The sequence below is a fragment of the Gymnoscopelus braueri genome (assembly GCF_963280865.1).
Source record: "Gymnoscopelus braueri genome assembly, chromosome: 7".
Lineage (NCBI taxonomy): Eukaryota > Metazoa > Chordata > Actinopteri > Myctophiformes > Myctophidae > Gymnoscopelus > Gymnoscopelus braueri.
Window position 1 is genome coordinate 29,463,705 of NC_137608.1, and position 12,391 is coordinate 29,476,095.

General features: G+C 43.6%; 1 protein-coding gene across 1 annotated transcript in view; it reads right to left on the reverse strand.

Moving 5' to 3' along the window:
• stpg2 (sperm-tail PG-rich repeat containing 2) overlaps positions 1-12,391 on the reverse strand; it is a gene marked incomplete at both ends in the record, with an annotated part of 84,236 nt that overhangs the window by 14,728 nt on the left and 57,117 nt on the right. The window contains 2 exons of the mRNA XM_080433561.1: positions 4,730-4,845; positions 6,788-6,956. Coding sequence (XP_080289687.1) covers positions 4,730-4,845; positions 6,788-6,956 — 285 coding nt within the window. The remainder of the gene's footprint in view (positions 1-4,729; positions 4,846-6,787; positions 6,957-12,391) is intronic.

Consider the following 12,391-nt stretch of genomic DNA (forward strand, 5'->3'; position numbering starts at 1 on the left):
TCTTTTGTGATCTGTAACTGTATTTTGTAACTGTATTTTTCTGTTCATGAATGGACTTTTTCCCTATGCATTTTTGTTTTGTTGAACTTCTACATATCGTTGGCCGGAAAGGTGGTCGTATCTGTTTGGTAGGCTGGTTAGGAATTTTCCTGTAAAGTTGAATATGGGTTTTTCACCTATCCCTGTGATATGTCGCTATGAGTAATGTTGTGTAAAGGTATTTTAAATGTTAAAATGGGGGAAATGTCAAGGATATTTGAACATTAACATTTAAAATGAAGATGTTCTTCTGCTTGGGGCTCCACCCTGCTTTAGGAATGGTTGCCTGCTAGACACCCTGTCTCCTAACAGAGACATTTGCATTCTTTTGTTTCACTTCACATGCTAAGGTGACAAATTAACAAGTCTGAGGATGAGCCGAGTGATTGGTGTCCATGTGGGCCAGGAGGTGCTGTGAGAATTGTTTGAAGTCACTTGTATAAAACCTGTAACCTTTCAGTGTGTTCCTTGAGTTCAGACTGGCGGTTGCATACATTTCTTGTCCTGCTTAAATGTAAGTTTGAGGCTCCTTTTTGATATCAGAAATATATCACCAATTCTTCTAAAACTGTGAATTTGTCTGTGCCTTATTTTGTCTATTCTGTTTGACTGAGTTCCCATTCAGAGTCTGCCTAGACACGTCTCATAGATTTGGAGGAGCAGAGGTCATTACCACAACGAGAGCTTAGAGCAGAGTTTCACTGTCAAAGAGCTGCTCTGTTTTAGTATTTATTTTTGTCAATCTAAACTGTTCCATGACACCTCACACATCGCAAACGAAGATTCTGTCAGTCTTGCGCAAGAAATTTATGTATAGAAAGGCAGGGGAGGTACATCAAGAATAGCACATTTATTTCACTAACAAGGTTACGTATATAGTCTGTGTCGATGTACAGTAGCATATAGATTGGAGTCAAGTCGCGTTGAGTGACATTACCGGCAGATAAATGGAGTCGGTAATATCTTATGTGACTTCTGCAGTGACAGGTGTCATCTGAGTACTGAGTTGCATTTAATTGGTGGGTCTAGCTACGCCCTGACACACACACACACACACACACACACACACACACACACACACACACACACACACACACACACACACACACACACACACACACACACACACACACACACACACACACACACACACACACACACTCTCTCTCTCTGTCTGTAAGGGCTAGATGGAGGAGCAGCAGAATGAAAAGGGATTGCCATGGCTCCCCACACCATCCTCTCATACATGGATGATAAGAAACTGAAGGACAAATATGTACGTATGCTGTTTGTGGACCAGCTGTTCATTCATTCAACGCCATTGTCCCAGCAAAGCTTGACACAAAGCTCCGAGACCTATAGAGCTAAACCCACGCATGTGCGACTGGATACTAGACTTCCTGTCAAAGCGACATCAGGTGGTGAGAATGGGCAGCATCACATCTAACCCCCTGACCCTCAACACTGGAGCACCCCAGGGATGCGTCCTGAGCCCTCTCCTCTACTCGCTGTACACGCATGACTGTACAGCCACACATGACTCCAACACCATCATCAAGTACGCGGACGACAAGACAGTGATAGGCCGGATTGTGATGAGATCAACTCACTGGCACTCTGGTGCCGGGAGAACGACCTCGTCCTCAACGTCGACCAGACCGAGGAGCTGACAGAGTGCATAATGGGAGAGGAGCTAAGGACAGGCACCACCCCAGCCACAAACTGTTCATACCCCTAAACCGACCGCGGCCGGGCAAGGAGGCCTACCATATCAATGGCAACACCACCAGGTTCATGAACAGCTTCCACATGGCTATGACTGCTGAACTAGGCATGATCACCTGTCGTCAGGCTGGACTTGGACCTTTTTTCTCTTCCTCATGGACCTATCTGTGGATTATACCAGGGACAGTGACTTGGACTATGTGGACTATGTGGTCAACACGTGCTGACACTTTTAGATAATTTGTTGTTTTTATCTCTCTCCCTCTCTTCCCCTTGCCCCCCCCTTTCTTCTGTTCCCCTTTCTCTTATGGAGATAACAAAATTATTATGATTCTGACCATAATCCCATGTAACCCAACGCGCTGATTTTTTAAATTCTCACACCTTAAAGGAGTAGTTCACCCGTATTTTCTATCAATTACACACCCCATGAAGCCTTGAATACATTCTTTTCAGTTTTTGTCGCATTCCTAAGCCAATAATTTGTTGACCAGGTCAATAGGAGACTAGGTAGGAGACTCTTTGTGTCTTCTACCGGACACTTCGCCGGTCATCAAAGTATTGGCTTAGGAATGAGACAAAAACAAAAACATCTCCATGAATTCAATGCTTCATGGGATGTGTAATTGATGGAAAATAAGTCATGTTTTGATGTCTTACCTCAGATACTTCCTGCACCTTATGTCCTACCTCAGGTACTTACCCCCCCCCCCCCCCCTTCTTCTTCTTCCCTTTCACTTTTATGGAAATAACAAAATGATGTAGCTTGCCTTGCACAAAAACAACATTTCACCCACTGTTTTACACCTGTAACCCTGTGATGTGACAATAAAGTTGATTCTGATTCGGATTAAGGGGATGGGATAGGAGAGGAGAGGAGAGGAGAGGAGAGGAGAGGAGAGGACGGGATGATTATCAGACACTTGAACAGTTTTACTAGCAATGGTAGAAGAAGAATTCCCACAGCTATACTTTCTCTTCATAACAGAGAGAAATGGAGCAGAGAGAGGGACAAATGGTGTGAAACAGAGAAGAGAGAGAGATAAAAGAACATCCAGGAGCATGTATCCATGCAGAGAAGGAGAAGGTTGTAAAAATGTCTATAAAAAAAAGAATGTGCAGAATTTTGCCTTTGCTGCATGTGCACAAAGCCATACAAAACACTGTTTATATATATATACTGTATACTGAAACCCCTGCAGAGCAGATACAACAGAGCCGGCGCTAGCCGACAACGGTGGGGGGGTTATTATTTATTTTTAACCGACAGCAGCTGAAGTCCTTGTCCTGTCTGTCTGTCTGTCTATCAGTCCCTCTTGGTACACACAACACCACTGACCACTTTCTTAACACGCTGAGGATGGCTTGATGCCGAACGTTATTAATTAAAAAGTACCAGAAGGTTTGTTTTATTAACTGGCAGTCTTGACTGAGGGGGTGAGATGGTCCGGTTCATGCCCCCCTGTGACGCCGGCCCTGAGATACAATGTCAGACAGCAGACAGAAAGACAAAGAGAGAGAGACAGAGAGAGACAGAAAGGAAAATCGAAGGTCACCGGTTCAACCCTATATACAGTATATATATATAATAAAATTGGCTAATGGGAGGGTGGGCCGGCCGGACCAGTCACTCCGACTTAGACATAGCCATCAACAAACCCGATACGCCCAAACATAGGCAGGACCACGGCCACGTCACTCTGACTCAGACATAACCATAAACAAACCCGATAGGAGATGTATCGTAGGTGTGACGTAGGTATGAGGGCCGCATAGCGGCCTGAACCTCTAGTATATATACTGTATATAGATATACACTATAAATGTATTTGTATATTCAACCCCTGGCTCGTGACGTGTTGGGACGCTTGTGTCCCAAATTTACCTACATGCAGGCAAGGTTGTAAATCACAGTTTGGATTTTGTGGGTTAGCTTCAGCTAAGTCACCAGAGATTGGAAGGAAGAGATCTCCCTATCATTTCTCATACATTTACCAGCGTCTGTAAAGCTCTAAATCCATATCCCACAGATATAATTTTAACTGAGAGAGAGTGGGAGAGAGAGAGAGAGAGAGAGAGAGAGAGAGAGAGAGAGAGACTTTACTTGCAAAGGAAATTAAGTTCAAACCATGAAGTAAGGTCACGTTATATAGTACTGTATATGAAAAAAGTACACAGTGCATTTATCTATGCCAACGTGTTATTTGCAGCTTGCTATACATGAACTTATTTTTTTTCACACTATGAAAAGAACCTTATATAGACCACAAAGTGCACTCTTCTGCTTGATTCTTTAAATGTCTCCGCCAGGCCGGAGGCGTGGCCGAGACTATGTTTTCGCACCTGTCCGTCCGTGTGTCAGTCTGTGTGTCCATCCGTCCGTCTGTGAGCAGCTAATCTCCGGCACCGTTGGACCGATCGGCATGAAACTGTGCATGCACACTCTCTGGAGGCCAAGGAAGAACCACTGCCCCAAGTTTTCTACATCGGCCTGTTATAGCGCCACCAGGAGGCCGATGTTTGCAAAAGAAATGTTTTGATACTCCTACAGATTTTGTCCAAACATCACGCCAATCGGTAAACATCATCTCTATAGTCATGTGATCAAGACGGATCTGTCCGATTTTTCACATTCCATCCTGATGCTAAGATTAAGATTGGCTTCCAAAGTTTGCAGGAGTGGCCCGTTTTGAACAAAATGCCTCAAATCATGAACGCAGCATCCGATGGCCGTGAAACATTGCTGGCCCACAATACTGTAAGCTACCTGCCCTGGCGGAGACCTGTGCTCCGAGGAGCACATTTGTCTAGTTTCTTTTGTACAGCCCAAGGTCAGTAAATGTACAGTGAAAAAAAAAAAATGTTCCGACATAACTCAGACATAAAAGGACACTGTAGATTTAGCTGTGGGATACATGTGCCTCTGTCAAAGGCATGTGCTGTATGTTAAGTTCACGGTCTGTACCTGATAAGCTCCAGGTCCAGGGGTGTTGTTCTTGGGGGCTTTGAATCTGTCTTCCCTGAATGAGATCAGAGCCATCTGAGGAGAGGACTTCATACTGGGGCTGTACTGGCCTGGGCCTGACAAACACATACACACACATTGAAACATACTGTAATGATCACAGAAATGTGTGTGTGTGTGTGCGTGCGTGCGTGCGTGCGTGCGTGCGTGCGTGCGTGCGTGCGTGCGTGCGTGCGTGTGTGCGCGTGTGCGCCAAGTTCATTGGTTCTTTCATACATGATCAGGCAAGCAAGGAGACATTGACATGCGTATGCATAAAAACACAAACAGAATCGCCCATCCATACAGATTACACGCACACACTTATAATGGGGCTTAAAATGCTGAATGGTTAAATATATTTTCCATTAACAGGACATCAGAAATGTGATCGCAGGTGAAGGGACACAATGAGAAAAATAATGACAATGTTCCTTTACCTATCTACAGTATAAATGCAAATTAGATAATCGGCAAAATGACTTTGTGTGTGTGTAAGCAAGTGTGAGTGCAAGCTTGCACATGCAGACGCACACCTGTGTTTGTGTGTGTGTGTGTGTGTGTGTGTGTGTGTGTGTGTGTGGGGGGGGGGGGGGGGGGGGGGGGGGGGGGGTTGTGTATGTGCACATGAGTGCCTGCCTGCCTGTTCTTGTGTATGTCGGCATTGTGCATTGTACATTTTGTGTGTGTGTGTGTGTGTGTGTGTGTGTGTGTGTGTGTGTGTGTGTGTGTGTGTGTGTGTGTGTGTGTGTGTGTGTGCTCGTGCTTGCCTGCCAGTACAAGAGGGTGTGTGTCGGTCGGCTGGAAAGAAACACTTTTGCAAACAGTCCAAATCTATTTATATGCAAATTGTTTTTTGGTCAAATGGTTTGGGGAGCCTTGCGGGTTGAGTCCCTCGGTGAAACAGGGCTGCTCATAAATTATCCAAATAAGTCATGAATCTATCACATTTTGAAACAACATTTTTCAATGGGAGTGTAATTGAGGTAAATATTGGGTTAGGGGCCCATAGAGATGACACTAATAGGAGCGGATCATGCTGAATGGGCGGGGCTGTTTGGTTCAGTGCATGTTCAGCATTGTTGAGACATTCAGGGAGAGCAGTTGTTAGGATTACGAAACATATGTTGACTCTCTTACTTTATTTTTATTTTTTTACGTTTTGTTTGGATTTTTGTTTTGTTTTGCATATCGTCGCTTTCGGGCAGAAACCTTGTATCTCCATATTCCGTCTTTTTATATTTTTTCATTAGGCTTTATTGTACATTGTATGACAGTGGTGCACAAGAATAGGGGAAATAGATGTGCTAGTTTAGCGAAACTAGCACATGTTTGAAAATATTTGCCTATAATAAAATGCCACAAATATGGATGGCAGTTAGAAAGTGTTTAACTCTGTCTGTGGGTTTTATAAATAAATGATCCCACATGATTGCTCTACATTTAACCTTTACCTGAATACAGCTTTGTTAACATTCTTCATGGGAATTGCATAGATGGGTTTCCTGTTTGTAAACATGACAGGATGATGCGTGCGCAGTGGAGGGATGAGCCTATAGAGGGCGCTATTACCCGCAGCAGCTCTGGCCATTGTACATTCATAAAATAAATGGTCTTCACCGGGTTTAATGAAAGTAGATTAAATTATGCAGTTTGTAATATCTTCTTTACTCAATAAAAATGATTTGTCGGAAGTTGGATCTGTTTGTATATAATAGCAGCATTATGCCTATTATGCCTATAATAGCAGCATTATGCTGCTATTATCTAAATCCCGAACAAAACAACAGAGTGATGGGCGCTTCCGGTTCGTTCTACCCCAAGCATGCGCAGATTGCGCACTCTGCTCTGTGATGACGTTGCGCGGAAACCCATCTATACTGTAGTAGACTACGCTCACTTTGTGGTAGATATTGGCCATTTCTTATAATGCCAAGTGCCACCCACTTCGCAAAATGTTGGTATTGGTCAATGATTCTCTCTCTCTCTCTCTCTCTCTCTCTCTCTTGGCTGTCATACCTGGTCCATTGGGGTCGTATTGTAGGAAGGAAACCTCACGTGGGGCAGCAGAAAGGAAGCAGCTCCGTCGTTTCTTGGCTCCCTCACTCCGGGGTTCTGAGAAGGATGGTCGGCCGTAAGTCTTCTCAAATGACTCACTCACATTGTAGCTGCTTGGAGCAGGGGTAGACTACAGAGAGATGAGATGAGATGAGGGTAGAGAAGGGTAGAGAAGAGAAGAGTGTGATAGGCATAATAGTTGTTTAAGAGTTGACACATTCTGTCCCCATTTTCTGTTCTTGGCATGGGGCAATGTTTGTGTGTGTGGGGGGCTTAAAATGCTGACAGTTAAATACAGAACATCATAAATGTGACCGCGACTGCACACACATTGCACCTAATTACTGTTTTGTTTCACCTCATGAGGCTCATGAGCACACATGAGCACACAAACATGCACACATGTTTACACATGAACACGTGAGCACTTAAACAAGGAATCTCATACACACAATATTTCCACATACTTTAACCACACACCCACACACCCACACCCACACCCACACACCCACACCCACACCCACACGCACACACACATACCCACACACAGCAAAAGGGTGACCAAGCTTTTTCTGTGATTGGTCCAAAACTCTGGAACAGCCTTGCGTCCACTTTTAGGTTTGCCTTGACTTGTGTGTGTGCGTGCGTGCGTGCGTGCGTGCGTGCGTGTCTGAATGGGTGAAGGTAACGTATTGTAACTTATTGCAAAGCGCTTTAAAGGCGCTATAAATGCAGAATTTTTACTGTAATAAATTACCAGCACAGTATCAGACCTGCTGTGTCGGGGGTCCAGTATGATGTAGCCCCCACCCCCGAGTAGGATGCGAGAGCAAAATGGGCAACATATTAATATGGTAACAAGAAAAAGAAACGTTTCCTCTCACCACGATGCCACCAAGACGTGGATTGGCTGTGTACATAACTCAATACAGGTGAATGGACGTGGTGTAGCACATGAGGGATTCTTCAGACAACAGCAAGAAGTAAATCACAGCTGAAGTCATGATGAGAGGGAACAGTAAAATACTGTTGTTGATGTATCTCTAAGACTGTACAAGTGGAACCAAATGGGTCCATTTGGTATTTTGGTTCCATTTATACAATCTCAGAGTTAGGGGAGGGCGATGACAATGGAAATCACATCACCCAGTGGGGCGGATGGGGCGCCATCGCCAGAAATGACTCCACGAGAATTGGAGTTACTGGGGGATTTGTCTTGTCCCCGACTCTTTGAATAATTGATGGCCAAGGCTGAATATAGCTGCGAGATCCATTTATCCTGCAGATAGTAGAGCTGTCATTTACCGCCAAACTGTCATTTCCCTGCCGCTGTCCGCGCCTCTCCTCTCAGGCACCTGAACAACTTTAATCATTGCTAACCCCGGCTTTTCATTACAGACACGACGGGAGGGGGAAAAAGTGCAGAAAATAAAAAGATGCGTGCACACGGGCACACAGACACAAACATGTGCACTCCTAAATGCACACTCAAAACATATTTGCGCACGTGCACACACACAAGCACATTTCCGCAGAATATGCATAATATACACAGCAAGTGAGCAACTAGACGCGTCGCAATTCAGGGCAATTGCAGAGTGTGGTTGCGCCGACGCGAGTCGCGGTTCGCTGCCGCCGGGACTCGAGGAATACGCTGGGAGGAATACCATCGGAGGCTGCGCCAATTACATTGTCACGCAACTCCTGAGATCACTTGCGTTTCATTTTGAGAGGATTGGTCCCCCCAACATATGGTTTTTGCATCAAAAGGTTACATTTTGAGCATTTGTGGCGCCCCCTATGGATCAAAGTGGAAATTATTTTGGGGATTTGTTGAGTAATCCACACTTGACATGTGATTCAAATTTGGGATTGACTGGACGTTTTGTTCGTGATTTGTGGGCTTTTTTGTAAAACGGGCCCCTCCTGCTAACTTTGGAAGCCATTTACGGACGAACGGTATGGACTATCAAAATTCTGTCGCATAAATACCCATCGCATGGGTCCAGAGATCATGTGTACCGATTTTTGTGAAATTTGAACAAAATATATGGGAGGAGGAGCTAAAAGTGTGTTTTGAAGAAAATTCAAAATGGCGGAAAATCTATCCTGACGCAAATGGGCGTGGCCTATATGGGGAGTTGCGTCATGACCCAAGGAAACTAGGGGAAAATAAATTTTGATTTTACGACCTACGGTTCAAGAGTTATAGGCCAAAACGTAAAGGGGGCTGTTATAGCGCCACCATGTGGCCGATTAGTGTAATATTTTTTTCAATAATTTTGGACTAAATTATAAACCTCCCTTCCAAATCTGGTAACTCTAGCTCTTACGGTTTCTGAGAAATAAATACTTGAATTTGAGTTTTTTCACTTTTTCATTAAAGTGGATGGGGAAATTTAATGCACTAATAAATCAATATCAATAAAACTATGCAACCAATCTCTTAGCAAAATACAAGCACACGATTCCCGGTGAGGCCGGTCATTTTGACATATGGCACTAAATTGGGAAAAATAAACTGTGGGCTGTGATGCGCTTGAAAATATTGTTTATCTATAATATTAATAACTAGACGCGTCGCAATTCAGGGCAATTGCAAAGTGTGGTTGCGCCGACGCCGGTCGCAGGTTTCCGCCGCCCGGACTTGAGGAATATGCTTGGAGGAATACCGTCGGAGGCCGCGTGACGTGCCATTCGAATTTGGTGCTGATTGGATCCTGTGTTCGTGATACATGGCGTTTTGATTTGAAGAAATAGGCCCCTCCCACTAAAATAAATAAGCCCCTCCCACAAATGTAGCGGGCCAATGACATCGTCATGTCACTCCTGAGATCACCTGCTTTTCAATTTGAGAGGAGTGATCCCCCCAAAAATCATGTTTTTGCATCAAACGGTTACGTTTTGCACAGTTGTGGTGCCCCCTATGGGTCAAAGTGGAAATGCTTTTGGGGATTCGTTGAGTAAACCACCCTCGACATGTGATTCAAATTTGGGATAGATTGGACGTTTCGTTCGTGATTTTTGGCATTTTTGGTAAAACAGGCTCCTCCCACTAACTTTGGAAGCCAATTACGGACGAACGGTAAGGACTATCAAAATGCCGTTTGGATAGGTTTATCGCATGAGTGCATAGATCACGTGTACCGATTTTTGTGAGATTTGGAAAAAAAAATTAGGAAAAGGTGCAAAAAGTGTGTTTTGAAGAAAATTCTAAATGGCGGAAAATCTATCCTGACGCAAATGGGCGTGGCCTATGTGGGGAGATGCGTAGTGACCCAAGGAATCCAGGGAAAAAGACATTTTGATTTTACGACCTAGGGTTCAAGAGTTATAGGCCAAAACGTAAATAGCGCTGTTATAGCGCCACCATGTGGCCGATTAGTGTAATTATTTTTTCAATAATTTCGGACTAAATCATGAACCTCCTCTCCAAATCTGGTAACTCTAGCTCATACGGTTTGTGAGAAAAAAATACTTGAATTTGAGTTTTTTCACTTTTACATTAAAGCGGATGGGGACATTTAATGCACTAATAAATCAATATCAATAAAACTATGCAACCAATCTCTTAGCAAAATACAAGCACACGATTCCCGGTGAAGCCGGTCATTTTGACATATGGCACTAAATTGGGAAAAATAAACTGTGGGAGGAGATGCGCGGCAAAGTATTGTTTATCTGGAAGACCATGAAATAAAGTATCCCTAGAACTATAGTCTGGTTGCCCTGTTAGGGCAACCACACTAACTAGACGCGTCGCAATTCAGGGCAATTGCAAAGTGTGGTTGCGCCGACGCCGGTCGCAGGTCGCCGCCGCCCGGACTTGAGGAATACGCTTGGAGGAATACCATCGGAGGCCGCGTGACGTGCCATTCGAATTTGGTGCTGATTGGATCCTGCGTTCGTGATTCATGGCGTTTTGATTTGAAGAAATAGGCCCCTCCCACTAAAATAAATAAGCCCCTCCCACAAAGGTAGCGGGCCAATGACATCGTCATGTCACTCCTGAGATCACCTGCTTTTCAATTTGAGAGGAGTGATCCCCCCAAAAATCATGTTTTTGCATCAAACGGTTACGTTTTGCACAGTTGTGGCGCCCCCTATGGGTCAAAGTGGAAATGCTTTTGGGGATTCGTTGAGTAAACCACCCTCGACATGTGATTCAAATTTGGGATCGATTGGACGTTTTGTTCGTGACTTTTGGCATTTTTGGTAAAACGGGCCCCTCCCACTAACTTTGGAAGCCAATTACGGACGAACAGTAAAGACTATCAAAATGTCGTTTGGATATGTTTATCGCATGGGTCCATAGATGACCTGTACCGATTTGTGTGAGATTTGGACAAAATATGTAGGAAAAGGAGCAAAAAGTGTGTTTTGAAGAAAATTCAAAATGGCGGAAAATCTATCCAGACGCAAATGGGCGTGGCCTATATGGGGAGATGCGTCATGACCCAAGGAATCCAGGGGAAATGGTTTTTTGATTTTACGACCTATGGTTCAAGAGTTATAGGCAAAAACGTAAAGGGGGCTGTTATAGCGCCACCATGAGGCCGACTGGTGTAATTCTTTCTTTAATAATTTTGGAGTTAATTATAAACCTCCCCTCCAAATCTGGTAACTCTAGCTCTTACGGTTTCTGAGAAAAAAATACTTGAATTTGAGTTTTTTCACTTTTCCATTAAAGTGGATGGGGAAATTTAATGCACTAATAAATCAATATCAATAAAACTATGCAACCAATCTCTTAGCAAAATACAAGCACACGATTCCCGGTGAAGCCGGTCATTTTGACATATGGCACTAAATTGGGAAAAATAAACTGTGGGAGGAGATGCGGTTCAAAGTATTGTTTATCTAGAAAGAAAATAGCATCCCTAGAACAATAGTCTGGTTGCCCTGTTAGGGCAACCACACTAATAATAATAAAGTGTGAGGATTACTATAGTCTGGTTGCCCTGTTAGGGCAACCACACTAATTATGAATTATGAAAGGAACGATGAGGAGGAAGTTTGAAGCAGATGTCAGCTCGTATTGGTTTCTGAGGTTAGTCTGAAGTATATAATGCCTACAGATTCTATACACATGCACATGCATGCATAGACATACTTACTGTACATGAAAATACAGTATATAGCATAGCAGTGGTGGCCATTTTGTGGTTCCACAGATAGAAAGCCCATGAACTTTCCCATAGAGATTTCCGAAAATATTTAAATTAATTATTTAAAGCCTGGAAGTAGAACCAAGCCATCGAGGCTCCTGGTGAACATAAAACATCTGTCAAAATATTTGAAGAAGGGTATTTATTAAATATAGTAGTATATAATATAATTAAATATTCAAAAAAAAATGACACAGAAACAAATTCTTTATGGTCATGATTCACCAGCCTGGATGGCTTGGTTACAGGCTTAAAATAATTAATATAAATATTTTTGGGAAATCTCTATAAAAATGAATGGCTTTCCATCTGTGGAACCACAACATGGCCGCCACTGCTATGCTCTATAGTCATACAAGCACGTGCACATAGGAAAGTATACACACGTGCACAAACA